This window comes from Stegostoma tigrinum, chromosome 37 (assembly GCF_030684315.1).
Source record: "Stegostoma tigrinum isolate sSteTig4 chromosome 37, sSteTig4.hap1, whole genome shotgun sequence".
Lineage (NCBI taxonomy): Eukaryota > Metazoa > Chordata > Chondrichthyes > Orectolobiformes > Stegostomatidae > Stegostoma > Stegostoma tigrinum.
In genome coordinates this window covers 21,809,529-21,835,911 of record NC_081390.1, presented here as the reverse complement: position 1 = coordinate 21,835,911, position 26,383 = coordinate 21,809,529, and the positions used below count along the sequence as shown (strand labels likewise).

The following is a 26,383-nucleotide window of genomic DNA, read 5'->3' as shown; positions in this document are numbered from 1 at the left end:
TGCTGAGTTTGAGGGAATACAAATCATCATGGAAGGCGGGAAACTTCAGGTGTATTTTAATTAAAACAGAAGAGAGGGGAAAGCTGTTTTTGTAGAACCATTTAAAGGGCTACAAAGAACAACGTAGAAATACTGTTTCTATTACTCAAAGCTATCTTGAAGGACAAGGGCAGCAGATACATGGGAGCACCACTACCTGGAAGATTCTCCCCAGGCCACTCACCATCCTGACTTGGAAATATATCCCTGTTCCTTCAGTGTCACTGAGACAAAATCCTGGAAATCCCTTGACAAAGGCACTGTGGGTCTACCCACAGCACATGGATTTCAGTGATTCCGGAAGGCAAATTATCACCACCTTCTCAAGGGCAGTTAGAGATGGGCCATAAAAGCTGGCCCAGTCAGCAATGCCCACATCCCACGAATGAGCTAAAATAAAATAAGTGGATCAAATAGAAGCTATTTAGGAGAGAAAGCAGGAGGAATCCTTCCTCTTTTATGCTGTGGGCCATACCACTGCAGTTAATGACATTCTAGCTGAGGCCATTTCAGCATTCATGTCACATATCTGGGAACAGAGATTGAAACAATTCTGTCAGGTTGGAATTTAATTTGCTTCTGGTGTTCCAAGCTGTGACTACACTTCAAGAATGAAACAAATTGGCTGTACACTGCTTTTGGCTTCTTGGGGCTGTTAAAAGGATTGATCTGTACACCTTCCTTCTATCGGAGGTAAAGCCACAAACTACAACTCTGACTAGCCACATTGAAGTTTAAAATATCTCGGAAAAGGATTGATCCACACTGCTTTAGGGAGGGAGTTCCAGGATCTTGACCCAGCCACACTGAAGAAGCGGTGATAGGTGTGTAGTTTGGCAGGGAATGTGGTGTTCCAATGTATTTGCTGTCCTTGTCCTTCTATATGATAATATCACTTACCAGAAAAGTATTGTGATCTGTTCTCACGCAATTTCCCGCCACCACACACATGTGCCCAATGAGCACTTGTATCTGAACTTTTTGTGTTAATGAAACAGCAAGACTAATATCTGTAAACAACTTTTAAAACGAGAATTGCAGATAACTGTCGGGACAAACATTCCTGTTATTTGCAGTTGACCTTATCTGTGTTTACAAAGGTCGAAAACCTGTGCTAAAAGGGAACAAACTGCCCGTCTATCAACATTACCACATGATGCTTTCAGTAAAGATTATCCGGTCATTAAGAGACCACAGGAAATGTTGGTGGTCAGAAACGAGTCGAGGGACAGGAACGTGGAGACGGTCATGGCCCGCTATCTTGTTCTCTGTGGGATGAGATAACTGGGGGCTTAAGAGCCAAAAAATAAATAAAATTGAAGACAATTGGAGGATGGGTGAAAATAGCATCCCTATCAGAAGGGGCTTCTGAGCAAATCGTCCTTGCAAACGACCCAGGCCAAGGCTAAAGTTGCACATCCAATCCCTCCTTCCTGTGGCCGGATAAAGAAACTATCCCGGAGATAAAACCCCTCGGACAGAATTTAGAAGGAACAGTCTTTTCTTGAACCTTCAGGGAGGATCAGAGTCACAAGCCGCTGTGCACCAGAGCTGGAGAAAATGTTATCCTTGCTCCTGCTGAGCTTGGCTCTTTCAGCTGAGGTTCAAACCTCGTTTTCCTTCGGTAAGTCCCAATGGAAACGTTGTCACTGATGCCTGTTTCGAAAGCTTGAGATGTATCAATATTTTAAGTGACCGGGAAGAGCCAAGTGAAAATGAGTGCTACTTGAAAGGGTACGTCTATCAGGATTCAGAGCAGAGGCTTAAAACCTACTGATGTTATTTGAGCTGTTGTTTTCTCGACACCAATAGAGAAGATATTTCTTTCAATTGCAAACTATGGACAGCCATGAATTGCTGTAACACTAGATGACCCTGAGTCCAAGAAATCTGTATTTGTCTGATTATCTCTCTATTCCTTCAGATCCATCTACCGTAGCTGAGTAGCAAAGAACACAGTCTGTACCTTCAGCGAGTGTCTTACGACTGGTTTGAGCTGCAGTTCAATGGGTAGCATGTTCAAGTCCTACTCCAGATGCTTGCTTGTGAAATCTTGTTGATGCTTTGTTGCAATAACTGCATGGCCGGGAAGGCTGGATGCTGCACAGTCAGACTGCTGCTAGTTGGATGTGAAATTCTACCTAGGGTTAATGTAATATCCATGAGGGAAACTATCCTGCTCACTACGGGAGTGCTGATCAATATTTACTCCTTGACCAACATTGCCCCAGAGAAGAACGTCTGACTGCATTTCATTGGGCTTTGTGGGATCTTGCTGTGCACCACTGATGACTAAGCTCTTTAGGATGTGCTGAAAGGCTTTATTTTAATATAAATCCTGTGCTCTGGCCCAGGTTACATTTGTCTTTTTCCACCATTTCCTGTTCTTTCAGTTTGAGATATTCTCCCTGAATTAACTTGAGTTATTTTATTATTTGTCCAATGCTTGATTGACCTCCTTTTAGAGTTATGTATTTTGATTTATCTTATGTATATTATTTAATAATCTAGCTGAGGTCTCTCTTGCCCATCATTTCTGAGAACTTTCAGTTCCTCTCATTTTTGTTCTCAGGTCGATTTACTTCTGGGATTTGGCTTGTTTAATTTTTCACCCTCCCTTTTAATCAATTCTGCTTTATTCCTGAAAGGGTCACTGGACCTGAAACTCTCATTTCTCTCCACAAATGCTGCCAGACCTCCCGAGCTTTTCCAGCAATTTCTGCTTTTGTCTATGTTTTATTACTGCCCTCTTTAATATGTTCAGCTAAAAATGTCATTACGTTAAGCACTCTCAAGTTTGTTAAAAGCTGTCTGGCAATCTTTTTGTCATGTAATAGTGTCACACAATCAGATGCCCTGTTTTCTACATAAAAGAGGTGCTGGAAATGCTGAATGGGCCAGGCAGGATCTGTGAAGAGAAACAGAGTTAATGTTTCAGGTCGATGAACGTTCCGAACACCCTCTCAATGAAAGGATCTCAAGCTAAACGTGAGACCTGTTTCTCTGCACGTGCGCTGCCTGACTTTTTGAGATTTTCCAACATTTTCTGTTTAACAGAGGAGCAGGAGTAGGCCACTCAGCCCTCTGCCATTTCATATGATTATGGCTGATCAAACACTTCAGTGCTTTCAGCCCATGCTACCCTCACAACCCTTGAACTGTTGGTCATCAGAAATCTATCAATCTCTCCCTTGAATATACTCCACAGATCCCTGGCTTAGAGAATTCCAAAGGTTCTCAATCCCATGAGATAAACCAATTTCTCACTTATCTTGGACTTGTTTTTAAATTGTGCCCTTTGGCTCTAGACTCTCCATCCAGAAGGAATATCTTACATGCATCTACTGTCTATCCCTTTAAGCATTTTACAGATTTCAATCAGACCAGCTCTTGCTCTTCACAACTCTACAGAATTACAGGCCCAGTCTCTTGTCATAAGACAGTCCCAGCATCCTGAGAATTTTTATTTCAGATTCACAATATCTGCAGTGTTTTGCTTTTGAGCCTCCAGTCTATGTTTGGGAACTATTGCTGAAAGTGGGTGTTGGGCATTATTTGGTAAATGACGATCCCACTCTCATTAAATGTTCATGGTGCTCAAGTCAATCTTACATAGTAAATGTCAGCCTGGCTTTACAATAGCGGTCTCCAGGTTAAAAAAAAGGTGAAGTTGCCAAAGTTTTACCAGACCACAGGGCTGCTCTCTCATTAGAGAGATAGAAAAGACTGGTGGTGATTTAACCTGCGAGTTACCATGCCTTAGGTGAGGGGAGAGGTTGAGAAGGAGAGTCTTTCATGGTAACCTCAGCCAATGCAGGAATTGAACACCGTATAATTAGTATCAGCCTGCATTGCAAGCGAGCCATTTTGCCAACTGAGCCCCACCTCCACGCTGAAGGGAATGACAATTCAGCCTAATACTCAGGGAATGCCAAGCTGGCAAAAATGCTGTTAATTTGCATTATGTACAAAACTAACTTGTACAAAAGGAGATGAATGATCCAATAGCTTGAAGATCAAGTTCTGTCTTGACCAGCACTTACCCTCAACTTGTAGAAACCAAAATAGTTGAACTGCTTGATCAGCTTGTTGTTTGTCAAATTGGCTCAGTGGCTATCGCTGCTGCCTCATAGCGCCAGGGACCTGGGTTCAGTTCAAGTCTTGGACAATAATCTGTGTGGAGTTTGCACATTCTCACCATGAGTGTGTGAGTTTCCTCTGGGTGCTCTGGTTTCCTCCCACAGTTGAAGATGTGCAGGTCAGGTGAATTGTCCAATGGAATGGCCATGGGAAATGCTGGGAGAGGATGGCTCTGGGCGGGACAGTCTTTGGAGGGTTGGTGTGGACCTGATGTGCTGAATGGCCTGCTCCCACACTGCAGGGTTTCTATAAATCAGTTGCCCAGCCTGCCTGTTTGCAAGTATTAAATATTGAAGGGTCGCTGGACTCAAAGCATTAATTCTGTTTTTCTCTCTACAGCTGCAGCTAGACCTGCTGAGTTTCTCCAGCACTTTCTGTTTGTGTTTAAAGGTATTGTTTTGTCTCTGAGGTACATGTGGGCGATCAAAAATGATGAAAAGTGCCACATAAAATGCATGATAATAAAATGTGAGGCTGGATGAACACAGCAGGCCCAGCAGCATCCCAGGAGCACAAAAGCTTCTGGGCCTGCTGTGTTCATCCAGCCTCACATTTTATTATCTTGGATTCTCCAGCATCTGCAGTTCCCGTTATCACTCACATAAAATGCATGTTTTTCTTTTGTGAATTTCAGCTTGTAGCGTCCATCTGAATCTAACCTGGTGGCACATGTACAGTAGGATGAGTCCTGTTAGTTCTCTATGCAAATCTGTTCAGGAATAAACCAAAGATAATTCTATTCACATGATTCAAACAGTATTTGCATGTTCCACAAAACCTAGGCGTGAGGGAGCTATTCCACTAGTGGTATTGTGTGGGATGATACTGGAGCCACCTCGTCCTGTCTAACTCTTTGCACTCTCCCTGGACACTCTGTTACTGTCTTGATCAATATTCCATAGCTCCACTCACTTCTGTCTCCCCACCTCCCACTTCACTTTCTCAAACTGCTGGACTCCAACCTTCCATTCCCCTGCTTTTCGCTTTTGAACTTCTGATCCTCTCCAGTTCTGTTCTCCATCTCTTGCCTCCTGCTTTCAGTGGGTAGAGGACTTTACCGATGTTTGGCTGTTAAGTAAGCAAGTATTTAGAATTCTCAGTACAAAGGATGACACATCCCGTGTGAATGATAATGGTCCAAAAATCAATCGCTCATCAGGAATTGATTAACTCTTGTCGGTTAATTTCGTTCAAACAGCAAAACACATTGACAGGTTATGTAGCAAACATTACAGTGAATCAAATGATATCTATGTGAGTGTGTGAAGCCTCATAGCAGCCATCAGGCAAAGCTATAATCTTGTGTACACACAGCATACGGAATCCCAAAAGATGAACTCTCTTCAAGACACACGTACAAAACAAACCCATACAGGTCAGTCATATTCTGAAGTACAGTTGGGTTCACAGTGAAAATGTAAAAATTGTAGAATCCCTACTGTGTGGAAACAGGCCACTCAGCCCAACAAGTCCACACCGCCCATCAGAGTATCCCACCCAGGCCCATTATCCCACCCCTGATTTCCCATGTCTAACCCACCTAACCTAAACATTACTGGACACTATGGGCAATTTAGCCTGGCCAATCCACATACCCTGCACACCTTTGGACTGTGGGAGGAAACCGGAGCACCTGGAGGAAACCCACGCAGACACAGGGAGAATGTGGAAACTCCACACAGACAGTCACCTGAGGCTGGAATCGAACCCAGGTCCCTGGTGCTGTGACGCAGCAGTGCTAGCCACTGAGCCACCGTGCCACCTGAATCATAATTACATACAAATATGCAATTATATGTCAATGGAGTGCTGTGGAATGACATTGTTTTTTTTCCCATTGGCAGTGGTGGATCCTTGCTCTGCCTACATCAGCTTGAATGAGCCCTGGCGCAACACGGAGCACCACATTAACACCTCGAACGGGACGCCCATGTGCGACAATAACATGGACGGAGAGTGGTACCGCTTCATCGGGATGGCAGGCGATGCCATGCCCACATTCTGCATCCAGGAGAACCTGTGTGGTACTCACGCGCCCATCTGGCTGAATGGCAGCCACCCCATGCCATCCGATGGCATCGTGTCAATACAGGCGTGTGCCAGCTTCAATGATAACTGCTGCCTGTGGAGCACCACCGTAGATGTGAAGGCTTGCCCAAAGGGTTATTATGTCTATCGGTTGCCCAAGCCGAGCGTCTGTTTCCATGTCTATTGTGGACGTAAGTACTCAATGCTTCCGGGCCGCTTGCTTTCTCTTCTGCTCATCAAGGCAATGCCAGCCCTGCCAATTAAACCCATGCCCAGGTTCTTCCACCAGCAAGGACATTAGACAACTACCAAGGTCTGAGATCTTCTACTGCAACAATCCCCACCCTTTACACCTGGGGCACTTTCCTCAGTCAATCTACAACCTTAGTGCCAACTAATACCAAACTTGAATAATGACTGATGCATTCCAAATCCACTTCAAATTCTTTACTCTTTGGTGGCAAGGCCAGCATTTGTTGCTCATCCCAAAATGCCCTTGAATTGAGGGTCCCTGCAGCCGGGGGGTAAGAGTCAGCCACATTGCCATGGCTCTGGAGTCACATGTAGTCCAGACAGGGTAAGGATGGCAGATTTCCTTCCGTAAAGGGCATTAGTGAACCAGACGGGTTATTACAAAAATTGATGGAAGTTTCATTGTCAACATAATTGAAATTAGGTTTCTGTTCAAGATTTATGAATTAAATTTCAATTTCACTGGCTAGTATCTTGAAGATTTGAACCGCTGTCCCAAGAGCATTGGTCTGGGTCTTGAGATTTCTAGACCAATGGTATTACTACAACACTGCCGTCTTTTATTGGGAAATTGTTCATTTGGTCAGTATGAGTTGTATCTAAGCTTTCATGCTGGTGTCTGTCAATGGCCCAGGCCTTCCTTCAATAGATCCATAATTGCAGATAGTTTCCTAAGTAGCCTTTTTAGAGATGTTATCACACACCTGTAGAGGTGCTGGTACTTGGACCCAAGTTCTCCTGGTCCACAGGTAGGGACTGTATTACTATATTTCTGTACCAGAGGAACTCCATTAAACCACTGGCCCAACTTAAGGTAAGAAATAGGATTTATCTGTGTTTCAGCTTTTCAGGAGACTTGGTCTGGATACTTCTGTTTAGCAGCTACTTTTTCCAGCAAATTCCCATGCTGTTCCTCTGTAATTTCATAATATACCCAGTGGTTTTTATTTTTCATTTGTAACCTGCCCATTCCTTTATTGTTATCGCCCCTTCAGTCCCCTTGCATTTATCTCCCCTGTCCTAAATGCCCACTACGTTTATGCCGACTGTGACACCATTCTAAAGTAATTCCATCTCCCTGCACATGGTCCATTTCACTCTATCCCCTGCCAGTTCATTTTGAGTGTCTAAATGCCTCCTAAACATCGCTAACACAGTGTGGAACTGCAAGCCAGGCAGCATCAGAGGAGCAGGAAAGCTAGTGTTTCGTGTCGGGACCCTTCTTCAGAAACTCCACACTGTGTTATCTCTGACTCCAGCATTGGCAATTCTTACTATTTCTTAAACATTGCTGCTGTATTCCAAGCACCTACCACCCTCTGTGTAAAAAATATACCTCAGACATCTCCCTTAAACTTTCTCCTTCTCACCTTAAACCTATACCTCCAAGTATTTGACATCTCCACCCCGGGGAAAAGACTCCGACAATCCACCCTATCCATGCTTCTCATAATTTTATATACTTCTTTCAGGCCACCCCTCAGCCTCCCTTGCTCTAGAGAAAACAATCCAAGTTTGTCCAACCTCTCCTTATAGCTAATACTTTTCAGACCACAATCTATTAAGACTCGTTGTCACCCCCTCCAAAGCCTCCACATCCTTCATATAGTGTGGCGACCGGAACTGCACTCCAAATGTGGTCTAACTAAAGTTTTATACAGCTGCAACATGACTTACCAACTTTTACACTCAATGCCCCAACTGATGAAGGCAAGCATTATGTACACATTCTTTGCAACTTATCCAGGGAGCTGGGTTCAATTCAAGTCTTGGGCAATAATCTGTGTGGAGTTTGCACATTCTGACTGTGCCTGTGTGGGTTTCCTCTGGGTGCTCCGATTTTCTGGTTCTGAGGAACTGAGTTCTGAGGAAGGGTCACTGTACCAGAAACATTAACTCTGTTTTCTCCTCCACAGATGGTGCCAGACCTGCTGAGCTTTTCCAGCGACTTTGTTTTTGTTCCTAACCTTTCCCTAGCTACCCTTTTGCAATTAATATACCCTCATCCATATCTATCTCAAGTCTTACTGAGTTATGATCACTGTTCTCAAAATGCTCCCTGACTGAAACTTTGATCATCCAGCCAGGCTCATTTCCCCAGTATAAAGTCTAGTATGGCCCCATCCCTGGTTGGACTATCTACATACTGTTTCAAGGAACCTTCCTGGATGCATTTACCAAATTCTACCGCATCTAAACCTCTGGTACTAAGAGTGTCCCTGTCAATATTGGGGAAGTTAAAATCACCCACTGCAACATCCCTGTAGTTTTTACATATTTCCATGATTTGCTGACATACCTGTTACTCTACCTCCCTCTAGCTAATGGGGGCGTACAGTATAACCCCACCATCGTGATTGCACCTGTCTTATGCCTGAGTTCTACTCATGTTGCCCTACTTGGATGAACCCTCCAAGGTGTCGTCTCTTAGTGCAGCTTTGACATTCTCCTTAATCAGTAATTCAACTCCCCCAACACTTTCACATTTCTGTCTATCATACCTGAAACATCTAAACCCTGGAACATTGAGTGCCAGTCTTGCCCTTCTCTTAAGCAAGTTTCTCCCTCTCTACCCCCTCCCTCCCTCCCCCCCTCCATCTCTCCCTCCCACCCCTCCCTCTCTCCCCCCTCCCTCTCTCCCCCCTCCCTCTCTCCCCCCTCCCCCTCTCCCCCCTCCCCCTCTCTCCCGTCCCTCTCTTCCCCCCTCTCTACTTTTCATCCTACTTCACATTCTCTTTTAATTACATTTACACTTCTTTCTATTCATCTTTCCTTCCATTGAGTTCATTCATCATTCTGACACACCCCAAAGGAAATGTACCATTTTGAATGTTCTATTGTATCAATTTCCTGTAAGTGTCACACTTGCTCCCTGTGCTTACCCTCTCAGGTTTTGCTGATAATACTCCAATGTTGTGAAGTAGTGTATGCTCTGGGAGTAACACCTGGAGATCTACTGCTTATTTTTTAGAACTTAATGAAAGTCTTGCTTAGAGTGCACACAGCTGCAAGAGTCACACATGCTTCCTGTAACATGGCCCCATCATACTTGTCATAGGGTCATACAGCATGGAAACAGACCCTTTGGTCTGACCTGTCCATGCCGAAGATAATCCCAAACAAAACTAGTCCCGCCTGCCTGCTCCTGGCCCATATCCCTCCAAACATTTCCTACTCATGTACTTATCCAAATGTCTTTTACACATTGTAATTATACCTGCATCTACCACTTCCTCAGGAAGTTCATTCCACACGCGAGTCACATTTGCAGTATTCTGCTTATGGGGGCTGCACATCACTTGACAATCTCAGTGCCAGGTCAGATTAATAAGAATGTAATCGCAGAGCGTAGAAAGAAGCCATTTGTTCCATTGGGCTTTTGCCAGCTCCAGAGCAAGAATTATCCAATTAATCTTACTCCCCTTCTCTTTCTCTGTAGCTCTGCAAATATTTCCTTTCCAAATACATGTCCAAATTTGGAAGAAAAGGAACACATCGATGAAGCTGTTTTGCCTTGTACTCATCAGCACAGATGGCAAGAATGCCAGACTTCTAAGGGATCCTCTAAAATCATGAGAGGCTTGGGTACAGTGAATAGCCAGGTTTTCTTTCCTAAGGTGGGGAAGTCCAAAACTAGAGGGCATAGATTTAAGGTCTGAGGGGAAAGGAGCTTTCCATTTGTTGAATTTTACCATTTGATGGAGTTTCATGCACCCAAACCATTAGGCTGCTGGTATGGAATTATTAATCCAATGCATTACCACTCCACTTCTACCAGCCCCTGTATCTATGCCATAAAATATGTGCAGCGTTAACTCTACAAGAGGAGAGACATCCTAGACGTCCTTTCCCCTCATGCAAAGAGTAGTGCATGAATGGAATGAGTTGGCAGAGGAGGTTGGAGAGGTGGGCACGATCATAACATTTAAAAGGCATCTGGGTGGACATATGAATAAGAAGAGTTTAGAGGGATATGGACTAAGTGATGGCAATTGGGACTCGGTCAGATTTGGTTGTCTGGTTGGCAGGGATGAGTTGGACCAAAGGGTTTGATTCCATGCTATATATGACCCTAATTCATACTGCATCAGGGAAGGATGCTGATTGATTGATAGGTTGGGTCTCAACACCCTTTCCTTATAAATTGCTGCTCCCTTAGAACTTTGCCATTCTTGCATCTGTCCTGATGTTCATAGGCCACAAGTGTCCACCAGCATGTCTCCTTTATCAGCAATGTTCAGGTTCTGTCTTAAAAAGTGACCACGTCCAATCCTCTTTAGAAAGTTACTTTTGCATCTGTTTCCACCATCTTTCAGGGCAGTATATTCCAGATTATAAGAACTACCTTCCCACAGGCAGACTGCCTGTGATTCAAGAGGATGGCTCACTATCAGGGGTAATTAGGATGGACAAGAAATGGGACCCTTGGAAAAAAATCCTGCCAATTCAACTCTCCTCATTTCCCCCGACTGTTTTGGGAATTATCTTAAACTTGAATCTCTGGTTTCCGGCTCACCAACCAGAGGAAACAGATCTGCAAGTAATTAAGGAAGTGGTTTGCATGTGGCCAGGGGAATTTAAAAGACTTTTAGACAAGCACATGAATGTGCAAGGAATGGAGGGTTATGGGCCAAGGGCAGGCAGAGGGGATTAGTTTAATTTGGCGTCATGTTAGGCAAGGCATCATGGGTCGAAGGGCCTATTCCTGTGCTGTACTGTTCTAAGCACTTAATGGACATACTGTGCCCCTCGATGGTTTGACTTATCACCATGAATTTTTGGCTTGTGCACTCACCAGCTCGTGATACCAGCCTCATCCAATTTAACGGAGCAGCATTTTGCTGGGAATTTCACAGACCCAAGCCCAGACCAACAGCTGGTTGATCACTGCCAGTCTTGCCAAGTGAGAAGATTGGATTGGAGTCCATTGGGTGGCACGGTGGCTCAGTGGTTAGAACTATAGCCTCATAGCACTAGGAGTTCAATTCCAGCCACAGGCAATTGGCTCTGCGGAGTTTGCACATTCTCTCCATATCTGTGTGACTTTTCTCCCACAGTCCAAAGATGTGCAGGTTAGGGTGGATTGGCCATGCTAAATTGCCCGTAACGTCCAGGGGTGTGCAGGCTGCATGGGCTAGCCATGTGAAATGGACGGTTACAGGGACACGGTGGGTGTGGGAGGGAGGGTCGGTGTGGACTAGCTGGGCCGAATGGCCTGCTTCCACTCTGTAGGCATTCTGTGATAACTGAAGCTGTGTGCTCAGCCCCACATCCAACATCACCTTATAAACTGAGATAACAAGGTGTGGAGCTGGATGAACACAGCAGGTCAAGCAGCATCAGAGGAGCAGGGATGCTGATGTTTTGGGCCTAGACACTTCTTCAGAAACTTTATAAACCATCTGTTCTGCCATTGTTCTTCAGATTTCCATTTGGTGTTCCTGTGCCTGTGTTGCCAATAGGATGTCGTGTTAGTCACACTGTAACATGGTACAACAGCATGTCCCAAGCCTGTCTGGTGCTTTGATGTTGCTACCACCCACTCACCAGGGCTTTTGTCATTCACAGATTTCTATGACATTTGCGATATCGCGGAATGTGAAGGGCACTGCACTGGTGGAGACGAATGCCAATGTGCAGCTGGTACCATCCTGGGCCCAGATTCCCAGACATGTCTAGGTAAGGAGTTCCAAAAGGACTGCATTCATGGGGGTGCAAATGGGAGAGTGTTGATCCTGAAAACCAGTAAGAACTAAATGTTATTTCATCCTGGTTGAATTTATCGAAGGGTGGGTTAAAAATTCTTTTGCTGTGGTGTATTTGAAGCATTGCCTCGGGAGCCGCTATTCAGGGACAGAGAGAGAGAGAGAGAGAGATGGGATGGGAATTTCTGGACATGGCAATGTTGAGTTTATATCGCCACATGAAACTCACAGCACAGAAGCAGGCCATTCAGCCCAACCCCTATCCAGTATGCATCCATCCAATCTATTGCCCATTTTCCTTCCCTCTTCATATGCGGCTTTAGCTTCCCTTTAAATAGAACCTGTGCTGGCCAGTAGCAGAATGCTGTTTGTAGGATCCTATTGTGCACAAAGAGGTTGCTGCATTTCTTACATTGCAAAAATGTTCCAGACACTGCACTGTCCTAAGGTGTTTTAGGAACTTGGGCATAGCACCTAAATGCAAATTCTGTTTTCATAATATAAGTCAAATGTGCAGAAATCATCCTTACTTAAAATAATTTTAATCCATTTCTTCAGAAGGATGAGCTAGATGCACCAAGTGGACTGTCTAAGCAGTACCAAGCCAATGCTGGGAAATTGTAAGTGTAGACAATAGCAATCTATAAGCTGAGTGTATACATGATTTATCAATCTAGGAAAGGCTCGAATTAAAGAAGGTAAAGTTTTTCATTTAAAATCATTAAAGACAGTAACATCTGTACATTAGTATGTATGATGAGAGGTGGACCTACATTTATATAGGGCCTGTCACAACCACGAGGCATCCCAAAGCACTCTGCAATGAAATACTTTTGAAGAGTAGCTATTGTTGTTGGAAACATGGCAGCTAATGTGTGCACAGGAAGCTCCCACACACAGCAATGCCATAGCGGCCCGATTATCTGCTTTCAGCCATGCTGGATAAGGGGTAACTACTGCCCAAATGTTTCAGGTTAGTGTCTCATCTAAAGCGTTGCACTTCTGACAGTGCAGTGGTCCTTCAGTACGTGAACAGAGGGGCTCATATCAGCTTTGATTTCTGCTGCTGTAGCCACTGGGATGGGAGTTTAACCTCTAATCTTATGATTTAGGGCTAAAAGTGTCACCCACTGAGCCATAAGCATGTCTCATTAATTAATATAGGCTGGCTTTATTCAGTTTTGGCAATATTATAAGGTGAAGTTGTTCACTCTGAAGCACGAGTAATTATTACAAAGAACTGAATATAGACAAACTGACACAGTGAACCGATTGTTTCTGGAGGAGGTGAGGTCTGGTAAAATTACAACATTTAAAAGGCATCCGGACAGAATACATGAACGGGAAGGGTTTAGAGGGACATGGGCCAAAAGCTGCCAAATAGGCCTAGATTAATTTAGGATATCTGGTCAGCATGGAGAAGTTGGACCGAAGGGTCTTTTTCTGTGCTTTATATCTCAATGACTCTGTGACTCTGAGTGTGTAGGGAAACTAGTGACGTGCAGTTCAGACATTCAACATCCCAACTGGTGTCGGTCGACTGCAACATGTGAACATCTCTGACTTCATCTCCAAATCTTCAAAGGGTACAGATTACAGCTCAGCAACCTCGTAGAAGCTGGCATCATGTTTACTATCTCAGGTGGAGCCCAGACCTGGGAAGCACAGTTTAAAAAAAAACAGGGGATCATCCATTTAAAACAGAGATGAGGAAGAATTTCTTCTCTCAGAGCAGTCTTTAGTCATTTGAATTCCCTGCCCATATGGGGACTGGAGGCTGTGTCATTGACTATATTGTGTTGGGCAAACTTCTGACTGGAAAGAGTCGAGGGTTATGGGTGACAGAGAGGAAAATGGCACTAGATCAGCCATGGAGTAGATTGAAGGGTAGAGTGGCCTACTCCTGCCACAATTCATATGATTTTACAATAAAACAGCTCACATCTTCCTTATGTCAAAACGTCAGCAGGGAAGGTAGTGAGGCTAACAGTGTTGGAGGGAGAGGTGACTATCTAACAACTGAATTATTATCAAAGATCTGTTTACTTAAAAATTGGCTTCCATTGGTTCAAAGCCAAACTGAGGTAAGATTTACAATCAATCATTCGAAGTAAAACATAAAGTGCAAAACAAAAATTGTAGATAGAACGGAGTTGAATGACACACTGGTCATTGATCTCTAGGTATAGCGGATAATGTCTGTGCCTGAGATAGAAGCCCCAGGTTTCAGATCCCTCCCTTCAAACCAAGACTTTGCGGCTGAGATAACAAGGTGTACAGCTGGATGAACAGGCAGGCCAAGCAGCATCAGAGGAGCAGGAAGGCTGACGTTTCGAACCTAGACCCTTCAAGGCCTGAAACGTCAGCTTTCCTGCTCCTAAGATGCTGCTTGGCCTGCTCTGTTCATCCAGGTCTACATCTTATTATCCCAGATTCTCCAGCATCTGCAGTTCCTCTTATCTTTGCGGCTGAATGTTCATGACCTCAATGTGTAAATCCTCACCACTCACTCCAACGGCGAGAATGGGAGAGATTCCTGAGCATCCCAAAGTGATGGAGAGAACGTTAAAGTCTCGACCATCTCTATCTGTAGCTCCAGACTGCAACATGCAGGTGGAAGAAGATTTTACCACAGCAACTCAGAATCCCCATGGGAACTGCCTTGCAACCATTCCAGTGCGAACGATTTCCCTAAAGAAATTCACACAATCTGAGCTGATCACCAGCGGCATCGCTCATGGGTATTGAGATCCAGAGTTCAGATTGCTCTGTAACTATGAAATTAGTGGATCTCCCATCTCCCAATGACACTAGCAGCACTGTTGATTGGTAGTCAATGAACTTGGAACCCAGATTGTATTTGTTTTATTAAGGGATTTGTGGTTTCCCTAAAGTATTTCTCAAATTCAGGTCTTTGCGTCATCGGGATTCAAAGTTTAAACCACTAGAGTTTGTTTATAGTATGGATGTAATATGGCTTTGGACTACACATGCAGCTTGAGAAACTCAGCAGATCTGGCAAAATCTGTGGAGAGAGAAAGCAGAGGTAACATTTCAGATTCTGTGAGCCTGAGAGAGTCCACTCTCTCTCTCCACAGCTACTGCCAGACCTGTTGATTTTTCCCAGCTGTTTTTGTCTCGGATTTCCAGCATCCACAGTTCTTTAGGTTTTGTAGTCAGTAATCACTGTGAGCCATATGGCACAGAATTGTCGTATCCCAACAGTGTGGAAGCAGGTCATTCAGCCCATCAACTCTGCCCTGACTCTGTAAAGAGTATTCTTTCCGTACCCACCCCGTACCCTAACCCTGCAACCCTGCATTTCCCATGGCCAATCCACCCAAACTGCACATCTTTGGACTGTGGAAGGAAACCGGAGCACCCGGAGGAAACCCACGCAGACACGGGAGAACGTGCAAACTCTACACAGACAGTCACCCAAGGGTGGAACCGAGCCTGGGTCCCTGATGCTGTGAGATAGCAGCGCGAACCGTGCATCCTCTCAGGAAACTAAAGCAAAGCGATAACAAAGGGGGTGCAATTGTTTCCAATTCTCTTCTCTTGATCTGCTTGTTTGTCGCAAGGGTTTGCAGTAGATAATTTATACTAAGTACCTTCATGCGTAGGTTCCATCAAGCCAAAGTGGTCTGGTATGGATGAGGAGAGACACCTTTCTGGTCTAACTAGAAGAAGTTTGTTGCTTTGGTGTGAAACTAAAGTGCAACAACAGGAATTATTTACAGCAGATAGGAATATCACCCCCGTTACCGCAGAGATGGTTAGGAACTCTTGAACCTCAGGTCTGTCTCTTAAAGAATGCTGATGTGACACAGGGTGGTCCATTTTGGACTCAGACAAGGAAAACTTTCATCACTCAAAGGATAGTGAAGCTGTGGAACTCTCTCCCACAGAATGATGTGGAGGCCAAGTCACTGAATGTATTTAAAAAAGAGATAGATAAATTGTTAGACTTTAAAGACTTTAAGGGGAGAATTTGGCATTGAGACAGGGGATGCGGTATGGTGGCTCAGTGGTTAGCACTGCAGCCTCACAGCACCAGGGTCCCAAGCTTGATTCCACCTTCGGTCGACTGCCTGTGTGGAGTTTGCACATTCTCCCCATGTCTGCTTGGGTTTCCTCCGGGTGCATGTTAGGTGGAGTGGCCATGCTAAATTGATCCACAGTGTTCAGGAAAATGCACGGTGACAGGGATAGGGTAGGGAGGGGATTTTGGTTGAAATTCTCTTTAGATGGTCAGTGTGGACCCGATGGGCCAAAAGGCCATGCTGGAGGGATTCTATTCTATTCTATAAAGTAGAGACACAGCTGTGATTATATTGAACAGCAGAGCAGGCTCGAAGGGCTGAATGGCCTATTCCTGCTTGTAGTCCTTCAGTTCTTTACTCTGGCATCATTAGAGTGGGATAATTCTCTCTGCATTCAGTCAAGTAATTAAGCCTTTCAGTTCCTTATACACAAACCTTTCTGGATTTTCAATGATTGATTGAAATGTTCTGAAGCTGAAGTTGTGTGACTCTAATATCTAACTATTGATTTCTTTCTACCCTCTCACCTTCACAGATATCAATGAATGTGAGGTCGATAACGGTGGTTGCAGTGAGACCTGCGTTAACCTGCAGGGCTCTTTCCGTTGCGAGTGTGGGATTGGAAGGTCTCTGGGCACCAACGCTGCCACATGCGAGGGTGAGTGAGAGCTCTGAGCTCGGAGAACACCTCTGACGGTGGGAAGCTGCATTTAACCTGGTTATGTGGAAGTCTTTTGAAATGCAGGCCTTCTGGGTCTCTGTGCAAATATATCAGCCTGGGGCAACAACAGGTTCTGTTGCTCTCAGAAGTAGGACTGCTCTTGGTATCATTGCCATGGTGCTTACACCCTGTGCATAGAAATGGGCCCTGACTTGATCTGCTCTGCTGTTTGATGTCCAGCCAGAACTTTTCACAATTATTAATGTCTCAGTGACCCACTGCAAGATTGTGTGACCTTCCATTCAGTGACCAGTTGTTTCAGGGACGCCTGGAGATACATTGACTGTTACACAGAATCGTCACACCACAGATGTAGGTCATTTGGCCTGGCATATCTGTACTAGCGCTCCGTGAGCTCAGCTAGTCCAACCCTCCGGCCTTTTCCCCTCCATGGCCTTGCAAACATTTTCTCTTCAGATAATGGCCCAATTCTCTTTTGCAAGTCATAAGTGAATCTGCCTCCTCAGGTAGTGTGTCCCTGATCCTAATCCGATCCCTCGTTAAAATAACAAATTCTCTGATTTATTTGTCAATAACTTTTAAGCTAATTTCCTCCCTGGGGAACCTTTAGGGTACAAAATCTGCCTCCCTTATCTGGACTGGGCCTACATGTGACTCCAGACCAACGGCACTGTGCTGAGCTCTTAATTGCCCTCAATGGCAATTAGGAATGGGCAATAAATATTTGTCTTGCCCAGGATGGCCACACCCCATAGACAATTGTAATGAAAATCTGGTTCTCAGCCTTTCTGCCGATGGGAATAGCTTCTCCCAATGTAGTCTGTCTTGATCTCTTCACAATCCTGTCTAAACAGAACAGCTACAACTTCCAACATCTATCCTCATCACTGAACACTCTCATTGTGGGCAGGACTCTTGTGAATAATTACAACCATTCGCTGAGCTGAGGGCTCGGCGTAGACCATTCGCTGAGCTGAGGGCTCGGAGCAGACCATTCGCTGAGCTGAGGGCTCGGGGCAGACCATTCACTGAGCTGAGGGCTCGGGGTAGACCATTTACTGAGCTGAGGGTTTGGGGCAGACCATTTACTGAGCTGAGGGCTCGGGGTAGACCATTTACTGAGCTGAGGGTTTGGGGCAGACCATTTACTGAGCTGAGGGCTCGGGGTAGACCATTTACTGAGCTGAGGGTTTGGGGCAGACCATTTACTGAGCTGGGGGCTCGGGGTAGACCATTTACTGAGCTGAGGGTTTGGGGCAGACCATTTACTGAGCTGGGGGCTCGGGGCAGACCATTCACTGAGCTGAGGGCTCAGGGTAGACCATTTACTGAGCTGAGGGTTTGGGGCAGACCATTTACTGAGCTGGGGGCTCGGGGCAGACCATTCACTGAGCTGAGGGTTCGGGGCAGACCATTTACTGAGCTGAGGGTTCGGGGCAGACCATTTACTGAGCTGAGGGTTCAGGGCAGACCATTCACTGCGCTGAGGATTTGGGGCAGAACATTTAGGACAAAGATTAGGAGACATTTCTTCACCCAGAGAGCGGTGAGCCTGTGGAATTCATTACCACAGGAAGTAGTTGATGCCTGAACATTGAATGTATTCAAGAGATGACTAGATATAGCACTTGGGGCGAATGGGGTCAAAGGTTATGGGGAGAAAGCAGGATTAGGCTACTGAGTTGGATGATCAGCCATGATCGTGAAGAATGGTGGAGCAGGCTCGAAGGGCCGAATGGCCTCCTCCTGCTCCTATCTTCTTTGTTTCTACGTTTGAACAGAGGCAACACATTGCCATTTGTTTCAGGGTGAGATTAGTAGTGACGTTCCGGTGAAGAGTGGGACCTGTACCTTCTTGTGTGAGGGAGATCAATCCTGAGATGCAGTGGCAGGTGGCTTTCATTTGGTGAAGCTATTACGTTTTCTGTTCTCCTCAACCCGCTGGGGTGTTATGTTTGATCTTGCAGATATTGAAGGCTGTCACAACAATAATGGAGGCTGCAGTCACAACTGTGTGCTGGTGGATGGAGGCTATCAGTGCGAGTGTCCACGTGGATTAATGCTCTCAGAAGACAATCACACCTGTCAAGGTAAATCCAGAAACTCCCCTTACATCAGAGGGCACACACAACAAACTGTTAGCAAGGTTATGCACAATGTGGGATTTTAATGAGCATTGCAGGTAAAAGCTGTCATAATTTGCTTTGTCTCAGTCTTTGATTTGATTTATTATTGTCATATGCACCAAGATACAGTGAGAAGTATTGTATTGTTTGATATCCAGGAAAATCATACCTTACATCAGGGGTAATAGAACAGAATGCAGAAAAAGTGTTACAGCTACAGAGAAGATGCAGAGAAAGATCAACTTTATTATATGAGAGGTCCCTTCATAAATCTGATAATGCGGGGAAAATGCTGTTCTTGAAACTGTTGGTATGCGTTTTCAAACTTTTGCCCAATGGAAGAGAGTGGAAGAGAGTACAGCCAAGGAGGGAGGGGTCTTTAGGTTATGTTGGCTGCTTTCCCAAGGCAGCAGGAATTACAAATGGGGTCAATGAAAGGAAGGCTGATTTTTGTGAAGGACTGGTCTGTGTTCACAACTCTCTGCAGTTTCTTGAGGTCTTGGGCAGAGCCGTTGCAATACCACACTGTGATGCATCCAGATAGAAAGCTTTCTATGGTGCATCTATAAAAATTGGGAAGAGTCCTTGTGGGCATGCTGAATTTCCTTAGGCTCCTGAGGAAGTAGAAGCAATGGAATGTTTTCTTGACTGTAGTGTCGATGTGGATGGACCAGGTCAGATTGTTGGTGATATTTACTCCTGGGAACCTGACACCGTCACCATCTCCACCTCAGCACCATTGTTACAGACATTCCTCCACACTGTTTAAGATAATGCCATGATTCTACCCATTTTCTCCCTTGTTATCTCTTTCTGTCGTCAGTACCAGTGCAATGCAAATCTGAATCGATTGAAGTGGCTGTACCCAAGGACTTAGTTGGGGGTTTGGACCTGTACCTCCTGAATGCATCATGTAAAGCACTTTCTAATGGGACTCATGCTAACATCAACTTTAATCTGAAGAGCTGTGGCACAGCTATTGAGGTAACAAGGCAAATTAAATCCTTTTCACTAGAATGTTCTGGAATGTTGCCAAGTGTTGTCGAACAGAGGGACCCAAGGGTGTGGGTACATATTCCTTGAAAGTGGCATCACAGGTAGACAGGGTGGTGAAGAAGGAATTTGACACGCTCGCCTTCATTGGTCAGAGCATTGAGTATAGGAGTTGGGACATCATGTTACAGTTGTACAGGACATTAGTAGGGCCATATTTGGACCACTTGTGTATAACTCTGATCACCTCGCTACTGGAAGGATATTATTAAATCAGAAAGGGGGACAAAGAGATTTACAAAGGGGGACAAAGAGATTTACAAAGATGTAACTGAGAGTGGAGGGTTTGAGTTATAAGGAGAGGCTGGATAGACTGGAATGTTTTTTTCTCCCAGGAGCATAGGAGGCAGAGTTGTGACCTTTATACAGGTTTATAAAATCATGAGGGGCACAGATAAGGTGAATAGTCAAAGACTTTTCCCCAGAATAGAGGATTTCAAAACTAGAGGCATGGGTTCAAGGTGAGAGGGGAGAGAGTTGAAATGGACCCCAGGAGCAACTTTTTCACACAGGGGGTGCTGCGTGTGTGGAACAAGCTGCCAGAGGAGGTGGTAGAGGCTGGTAAAATTACAACATCTAAAAGACTTCAGAGATAATAGGGACTGCAGCTGCTGGAGAATCTGAGATAACAAGGTGTAGAGCTGGATGAACACAGCAGGCCGAGCAGCAAAGCTGACACTTTGGGCCTAGACCGCTTCCTGAAGAAGGGTCTAGGCCCGAAACGTCAGCCTTCCTGCTCCCCTGATGCTGCTTGGCCTGCTGTGTTCACGCAGCTCTACACCTTGTTGTCTCAACATCTAAAAGACATTTGGACAGGTACATGGATAGGAAAGGGTTAGAGGGATATGGGTCAAATGCAGGCAAGTGGGGCTAGTTCAGTTTAGGACACCTGGTCAGCATAGACAAGTTGGGCTGAAGGGCCTGTTTTCCTGCTGTATGATTCTGTAATTCTCTGTTGAAGTTGATCCTTTCCTGGGGATATAAATATATCTCACCAACCTGTGCAGATATATTATTACACGTCTCTCGAGCAAGTGGAACCTGAACGTAAGCCTCCCAGCTCAAAGTTAGGGACATTATGAGTGCACTGCAAGAGCCCTCGTCTGCTGGCTTTATATACTATCCTCTTCATTCGGGCTCTATATTTGAATTGGTATCCATAAATAACCAACATAATCTCCGCTCCCTATCTAAACTTTGGATGAACAATGCCACATGAAGTCCATTCATTCTAGAGCTAAGTAGTACAACCCATGTTTGAGATCCCAGGCTCCCAGTAGGCAATGCCAGGGAGATCCATTAATTTTATTGTCACAATGCAATCCATGAGCACTGCCACTGACGATCAGTTCAGGCCAGGCAATCTTCTTTTGGGAAATTAATACACTAGAATGGTTACAAGGCAGGAAAGTATTCGGCTGACACAAGCAAAAATTGCTGGAGAAACTTGGCATGTCTGCCAATATCAGTAGAGAGAAAGCAGAGTTAACATTTCGAGTCCAGTGACCCTTCTTCAGAATGGATCTCTCTACGTTCACTGCTGAATTTCTCCAACAAGTTCTGTTTTTGTTTCAAAATTCCAGCGTTTTTATTTGGCTAATCTTACTGTTTTTAACCCTTTTCTTCAGGTTGTGGGTGATAAGATAATAGCAAGGAACACTCTGACTGGTATTCCTAAGCAGACTCCAGGCAGTAATGGGGACTTTATCGTCCGAACCAGCAAACTAGTGATCCCCGTCACTTGTGAGTTCCCCCGCCAATACACTGTGTCCGAGGGTTATGTGCCAAATCCTGCGAATTCCCCACTGCAGATTATGGGGAGAAACCATGGGCTGTTCCCATTTGCTCTGGAGATCTTCAAATCAAAGGCATTTGATGAGACGTACAAAGAGACACCTCCAATCCTCAAACTAAGAGACTCATTGTACTTTGGGATCGAGCCTCTCATGCATGTGGATGGGCTTGAAGCTCTTGTGGAGAACTGCTTTGCTACTCCCTCGGCCAAAGCTGATGATATCATGAGGCACTACCTCATCAAGGATGGGTAAGTTGCAGATGGATCCAAATTTGTTTTCAAGAGTCCTGATTTAACACGGCCACTACGAAATTTCCCAGGAAAATAAAAGACACGTTTTGACAAAGCTTTTCATCTTGCACTCATCAGGATTGGGGAGCAGGTGTTGGAAAACATGGACTGAGCAGGAGATGGGGGAGCTTCAGTTAAGAGTTTGTGCAGGTTGGGACTCAATCCCGTGAGCGTTGGAGCTGGAGATCAGGAGGAATAAGGAAATGAACTCTTGCTTCACAGATTAAATGACCCCCTGATAAGTTAGATTTTAAATGGGCTACAGAAGAGGCTGATAGAGTAAATGATGGTTATGCTGCATCTTTTTGAGACTCATACATATATTTGATCAGATCTGTGGGGAAATCATGTATTACCTTTAGTTGAAACCAAGAGATTCCTTCCTGCAGTTACTTTGATAAATCTAATTTGGGCAAAATATACACCAATTTTTTTCTGATCTGCTGCATGAATGTTATATATTAACTTAAGCTCGAGGGAAATCAAAGGAATGCTTTTCCATTTCTGGATTAAAAAGTATCTCTGACAATCACACTTTCTAACACAAGCTCCACAAGCCATTCTATCATGTCTTGAGACATCTATTGACCAACTAACCCAACTGCGCATGACAGTGCCCCCTAGGGCAGATTCTTTATACCCAGCTGATACGATCAAATACCCTAGTCAGTAAACTATGAGTAAAGTGAAAACAGAAAACAGAAATTGCTGGAAAAACTCAGCTGGCCTGGTAGCATCTGTGGAGTGAAATCAGAATTAGTGTTTCAGGTCCATTGGCCCTTCCTCAGAACTGATATTAACTCTGATTTCTCTTCACTGATGCTGCCAGAGCTGCTGAGCTTTTCCAGCAATTTCTGTTTTCGTTTCTGACATCGTCCATGGGTCTCAGTTTTTATGAGTAAGGTGAACTCGACTTAAGTCTATGAGCCTTTTAACCAACTCAAGACAACTTTCTTTTTAAATGTAATGGAGTTTGTATAAGCACTTTGTTCCTGCTTTCATAGCTGCATCAATGACGATACAGTCAAACAAGAGACATCCGTGGATCACCTAGTGAAACATTTCTATGTTCCAGTCTTCAAGTTTGTGGGAAAGGACAATAAGGTGAGAATTCCCTTCACAAGAAATGCTAACATCTAAAATGCACCCAGAGAGTTTAAACTGATGGCAGAGAATGAGCATCTTGTTCAGTCAGAAAGGTGCAGAACCTCTCACATTCACTTGGTCACAGGAGGAAATTGTGGAATCTGCTTTGGCCTTGTCCTGTTAGCCTTTTGTTACAGGAATCTGCAGGGTTTGTCAGCGAGTGCAACTGTGATTTCAATGAGGGTGGCGATGTGGATTGCAATGTCAACAGTGACAGAATTCGGATCGAACATGAGGCCTCTTGTGTTTGGGGTTATGGACTAGCTCGTGCCTGTAGGACCTTGTGCTCCTAACACTGAGTCTGATGAAATCAGATTGGATACTCAGCTAGAGAAGACATTGTAGCCAATTTAGATCAATCAATTTGGAAAATCAATAATAAGAACATTGATGGTGAAAGCATTGTGGCCAATTCTGAGCTCTGAAGGTATGACCTCAGGGCTTTATAGAGGGGCGCAGATGAGATTTACTGAATGGTAACAGGGATAAGGGATTTCAGTCACACGATGTGATGTGTGAAGTTGGAGTTATTTTCTGCAAGGCAAAGATGGTTAAGAGAAGATTTCATCAAGGTGTTAAGATTTGTGAGGAATTATGACAAAATAAACAAGGACAAATTGTTCCCAGTAACACAGGGGTCATTAGCCAGTGGAGACAGATTCAAGATCACTGGTGAAACAAGACCACAGGGGAATATGAGGGGAAAAAATTAGACATCAAGATGTTTTATGCAGAAGGTACCATCTGAAAGGATGATGGAAGCTGGTCCAATAATGCACTAAATTGAGAATTTGATCATTTAGAGGGTGATGGTGGAATGTTGTTAAAATTGCTGTCAAAAACAAAATCAGAAATTGCTGGAAAAATGTGGTAGGCCAGGCAGCATTCGTGGAAAGCAAGCAGAGTTAACACCTTGGGTCCAGTCACCCCTCCTCAGAAACTTCTGTCTCTACCTGGTCTGTGGTTACAGACCCACAGCTATATGGTTTACTCTGAACCCACCCTTTGTAAACTTTGCAAGCCCCTCAGTTAGAGATGAATAACAAATATTGACCTCACCAGCAATGGCAACATCCCATGGAAGAATATAAAAGAATATAAGCTAGCAGAAAACCAATTAAACAGAAAAGGCACGAAGTGAGAATGTTTTTTTGAAATCATTTATGAGACGAGGGTGTTGCTGGCTAGGTCAACATTTATTGCTCATCCCAGAGGGAAGTTAAGAGTGAATGATATTGCTGTGGGTCTGGAGTCACATCTAATCCAGACCAGGTAAGGATGGTAGTTTCCTTCCTTTAAGGGCATTAATGAACCAGATGGATTTTTCCCAACAATCAACATGAGACTCTTAACTCCAGATTTCTTTATTGATGTAAATTCCACCATCTGTCGTACTAGGATTTGAATCTGGGTCCCCAGAACATTACCTGAGTCTCTGGATCAACTGTCCAGTGATAATGCCATTAGGCCACCTTCATCTGTCATCAAGCTCTAACACACACAATGGGTTGAATGGCCTCTTTCTGTCTTGTATAACTGATTCTGTGGGCACCCCGGCCTTTAGAATGGAGGCTGCAACAGTGCATTGACACTTGGTCTCCTTGTCCTGCAGAAAGTATACCTGCACTGCCGAGTCCTGGTGTGTGGGGCCCAGGACACCCAGTCACGTTGCTCCCAGGGATGCCGAAGGAGGATGCGCAGATCCACCAAGCCAGAGGATACAGGCCACATGAGGGACCATCTGCTCACTGGAGGGCCAATTGTGATTGACACAGAATAATGGAACCTGGAGCTACTGCAACATTCCACCCACCACTTTGAAGAGCTTTTAATTTGTGCATAGGTCACGTAAAGCAAAAAAAAATTCCTTTTTTGTGGAACATAGCGAGTTTTTTTTCTAGTATTAATGAAAAATGACTACCTTGTTATACATACAAGACAAATATCACAAAATAGAATAATGTTTAACCTTTTGTTTGAAAGTAATACCTTAATGTTAGTTACGTGTAATTATACCACTTTAATAAAGATGCCCCAGTATACTTCAATTTGTATTTGGAATCAAATCCTTTGTTGGCAATGTGTGAATGAACCATGTATCTCCTCTCTCTTTTCTGTCAATTTTCAGACTTGCTGCTCTTTCACCTAAAACGTTAAGACTTAGGTTGGTTTTTCAGTTCATCAAGTCTACTCCATCATCCAGTGAGATTGTAGCTGTTCTGATAAACCTTAACTCCACTTTCCTGTCTTTTCCCTTGATTCTGCGATTCTTTAAATGATATTCAGCTCTTCTATTCTTCCTGCCAAATTGCATAACGTCACATATTCCCACATTATATTCCGCCTGCTGACTCACTGAACCTATTTATTTCCCTGTGTAGGATCTCGTGATTTCACTTGCCTTCTCATCAAATTTTGTGTCATCTGTAAACTTGCTGATAATACATTCACTTCCATCTACCAAGTTATCAATATATATTGTCAATAATTGCAGCCCCAGTGATCCCTGTGTCACTACCCGAATTACAGTCTGCCCTCCTGAAAATATCCCCTTGTTCCAACCTTCTGTCATCTATTTGATCGCCAGTCCTCTATTCATATTAATATATTAGCCCAAACATCATGGGATCTTATTAGGTAGCCTTACATGGAGGATGTTATTGAATTCCTTTATCCAACCTGAAGGTTACCTCCACAAAGAATTCTAATATATTCCTTTCAGGCAGGATTTTCCCTTTGTGATGCCATATTGATTATTTGATTATATTATGCATTCCTAAATGCTGTTAGATCTCTTATTTTCATTTTCGCTTCAATTACATTTTCCAATAACAGATATTCAGGTAACTGGCCTATAACTGCCTTTTGTCATCTCTCACTCCATTTTTGAGCAAGGATGTTACATTGATGGTTTTCCAGTCCTCTGGGATTTTTCCAGAATCTAAAGATTCTTGGAAGATTGCTACCAATGCTATCTCTGCAGCTACTGCATATAAAAAAAAAGTCTAAGATGCAACTTTTAAGGCATTCCTTCCTTTCGACCAATTTGTTTCCCTAGAACATTTTCCATAGTTACTGGT

General features: G+C 44.2%; 1 protein-coding gene across 2 annotated transcripts; it reads left to right on the top strand.

Moving 5' to 3' along the window:
• The first annotated feature begins 1,527 nt into the window (after nt 1-1,527).
• oit3 (oncoprotein induced transcript 3) lies at nt 1,528-25,355 on the top strand. 2 transcript variants are annotated; one of them, XM_048563782.2, is made up of 10 exons: nt 1,549-1,663; nt 1,964-2,049; nt 6,024-6,398; nt 12,028-12,138; nt 16,746-16,868; nt 18,860-18,982; nt 19,842-20,002; nt 21,700-22,115; nt 23,162-23,261; nt 24,916-25,355. In XM_048563782.2, exons 2-10 carry the CDS (start codon nt 2,046-2,048, stop codon nt 25,081-25,083), a joined length of 1,581 nt encoding a protein of 526 aa, XP_048419739.1. In that variant the 5' UTR covers nt 1,549-1,663; nt 1,964-2,045; the 3' UTR covers nt 25,084-25,355. The 2 variants fall into 2 exon arrangements, with proteins under 2 accessions (XP_048419738.1, XP_048419739.1); XM_048563781.2 differs by lacking the exon at nt 1,964-2,049 and having other exon boundaries at nt 1,528-1,663.
• Nucleotides 25,356-26,383: the final 1,028 nt, after the last annotated feature.

Excerpts from the sequence above, each read along its gene's own strand:
- oit3 (XM_048563781.2), top strand. The coding sequence starts at position 1,600 with ATGTTATCCTTGCTCCTGCTGAGCTTGGCTCTTTCAGCTGAGGTTCAA. Across the intron at positions 12,139-16,745 it reads AGATTCCCAGACATGTCTAG|ATATCAATGAATGTGAGGTC; the intron begins GTAAGGAGTTCC and ends TCACCTTCACAG. Across the intron at positions 18,983-19,841 it reads AGACAATCACACCTGTCAAG|TACCAGTGCAATGCAAATCT; the intron begins GTAAATCCAGAA and ends TTCTGTCGTCAG.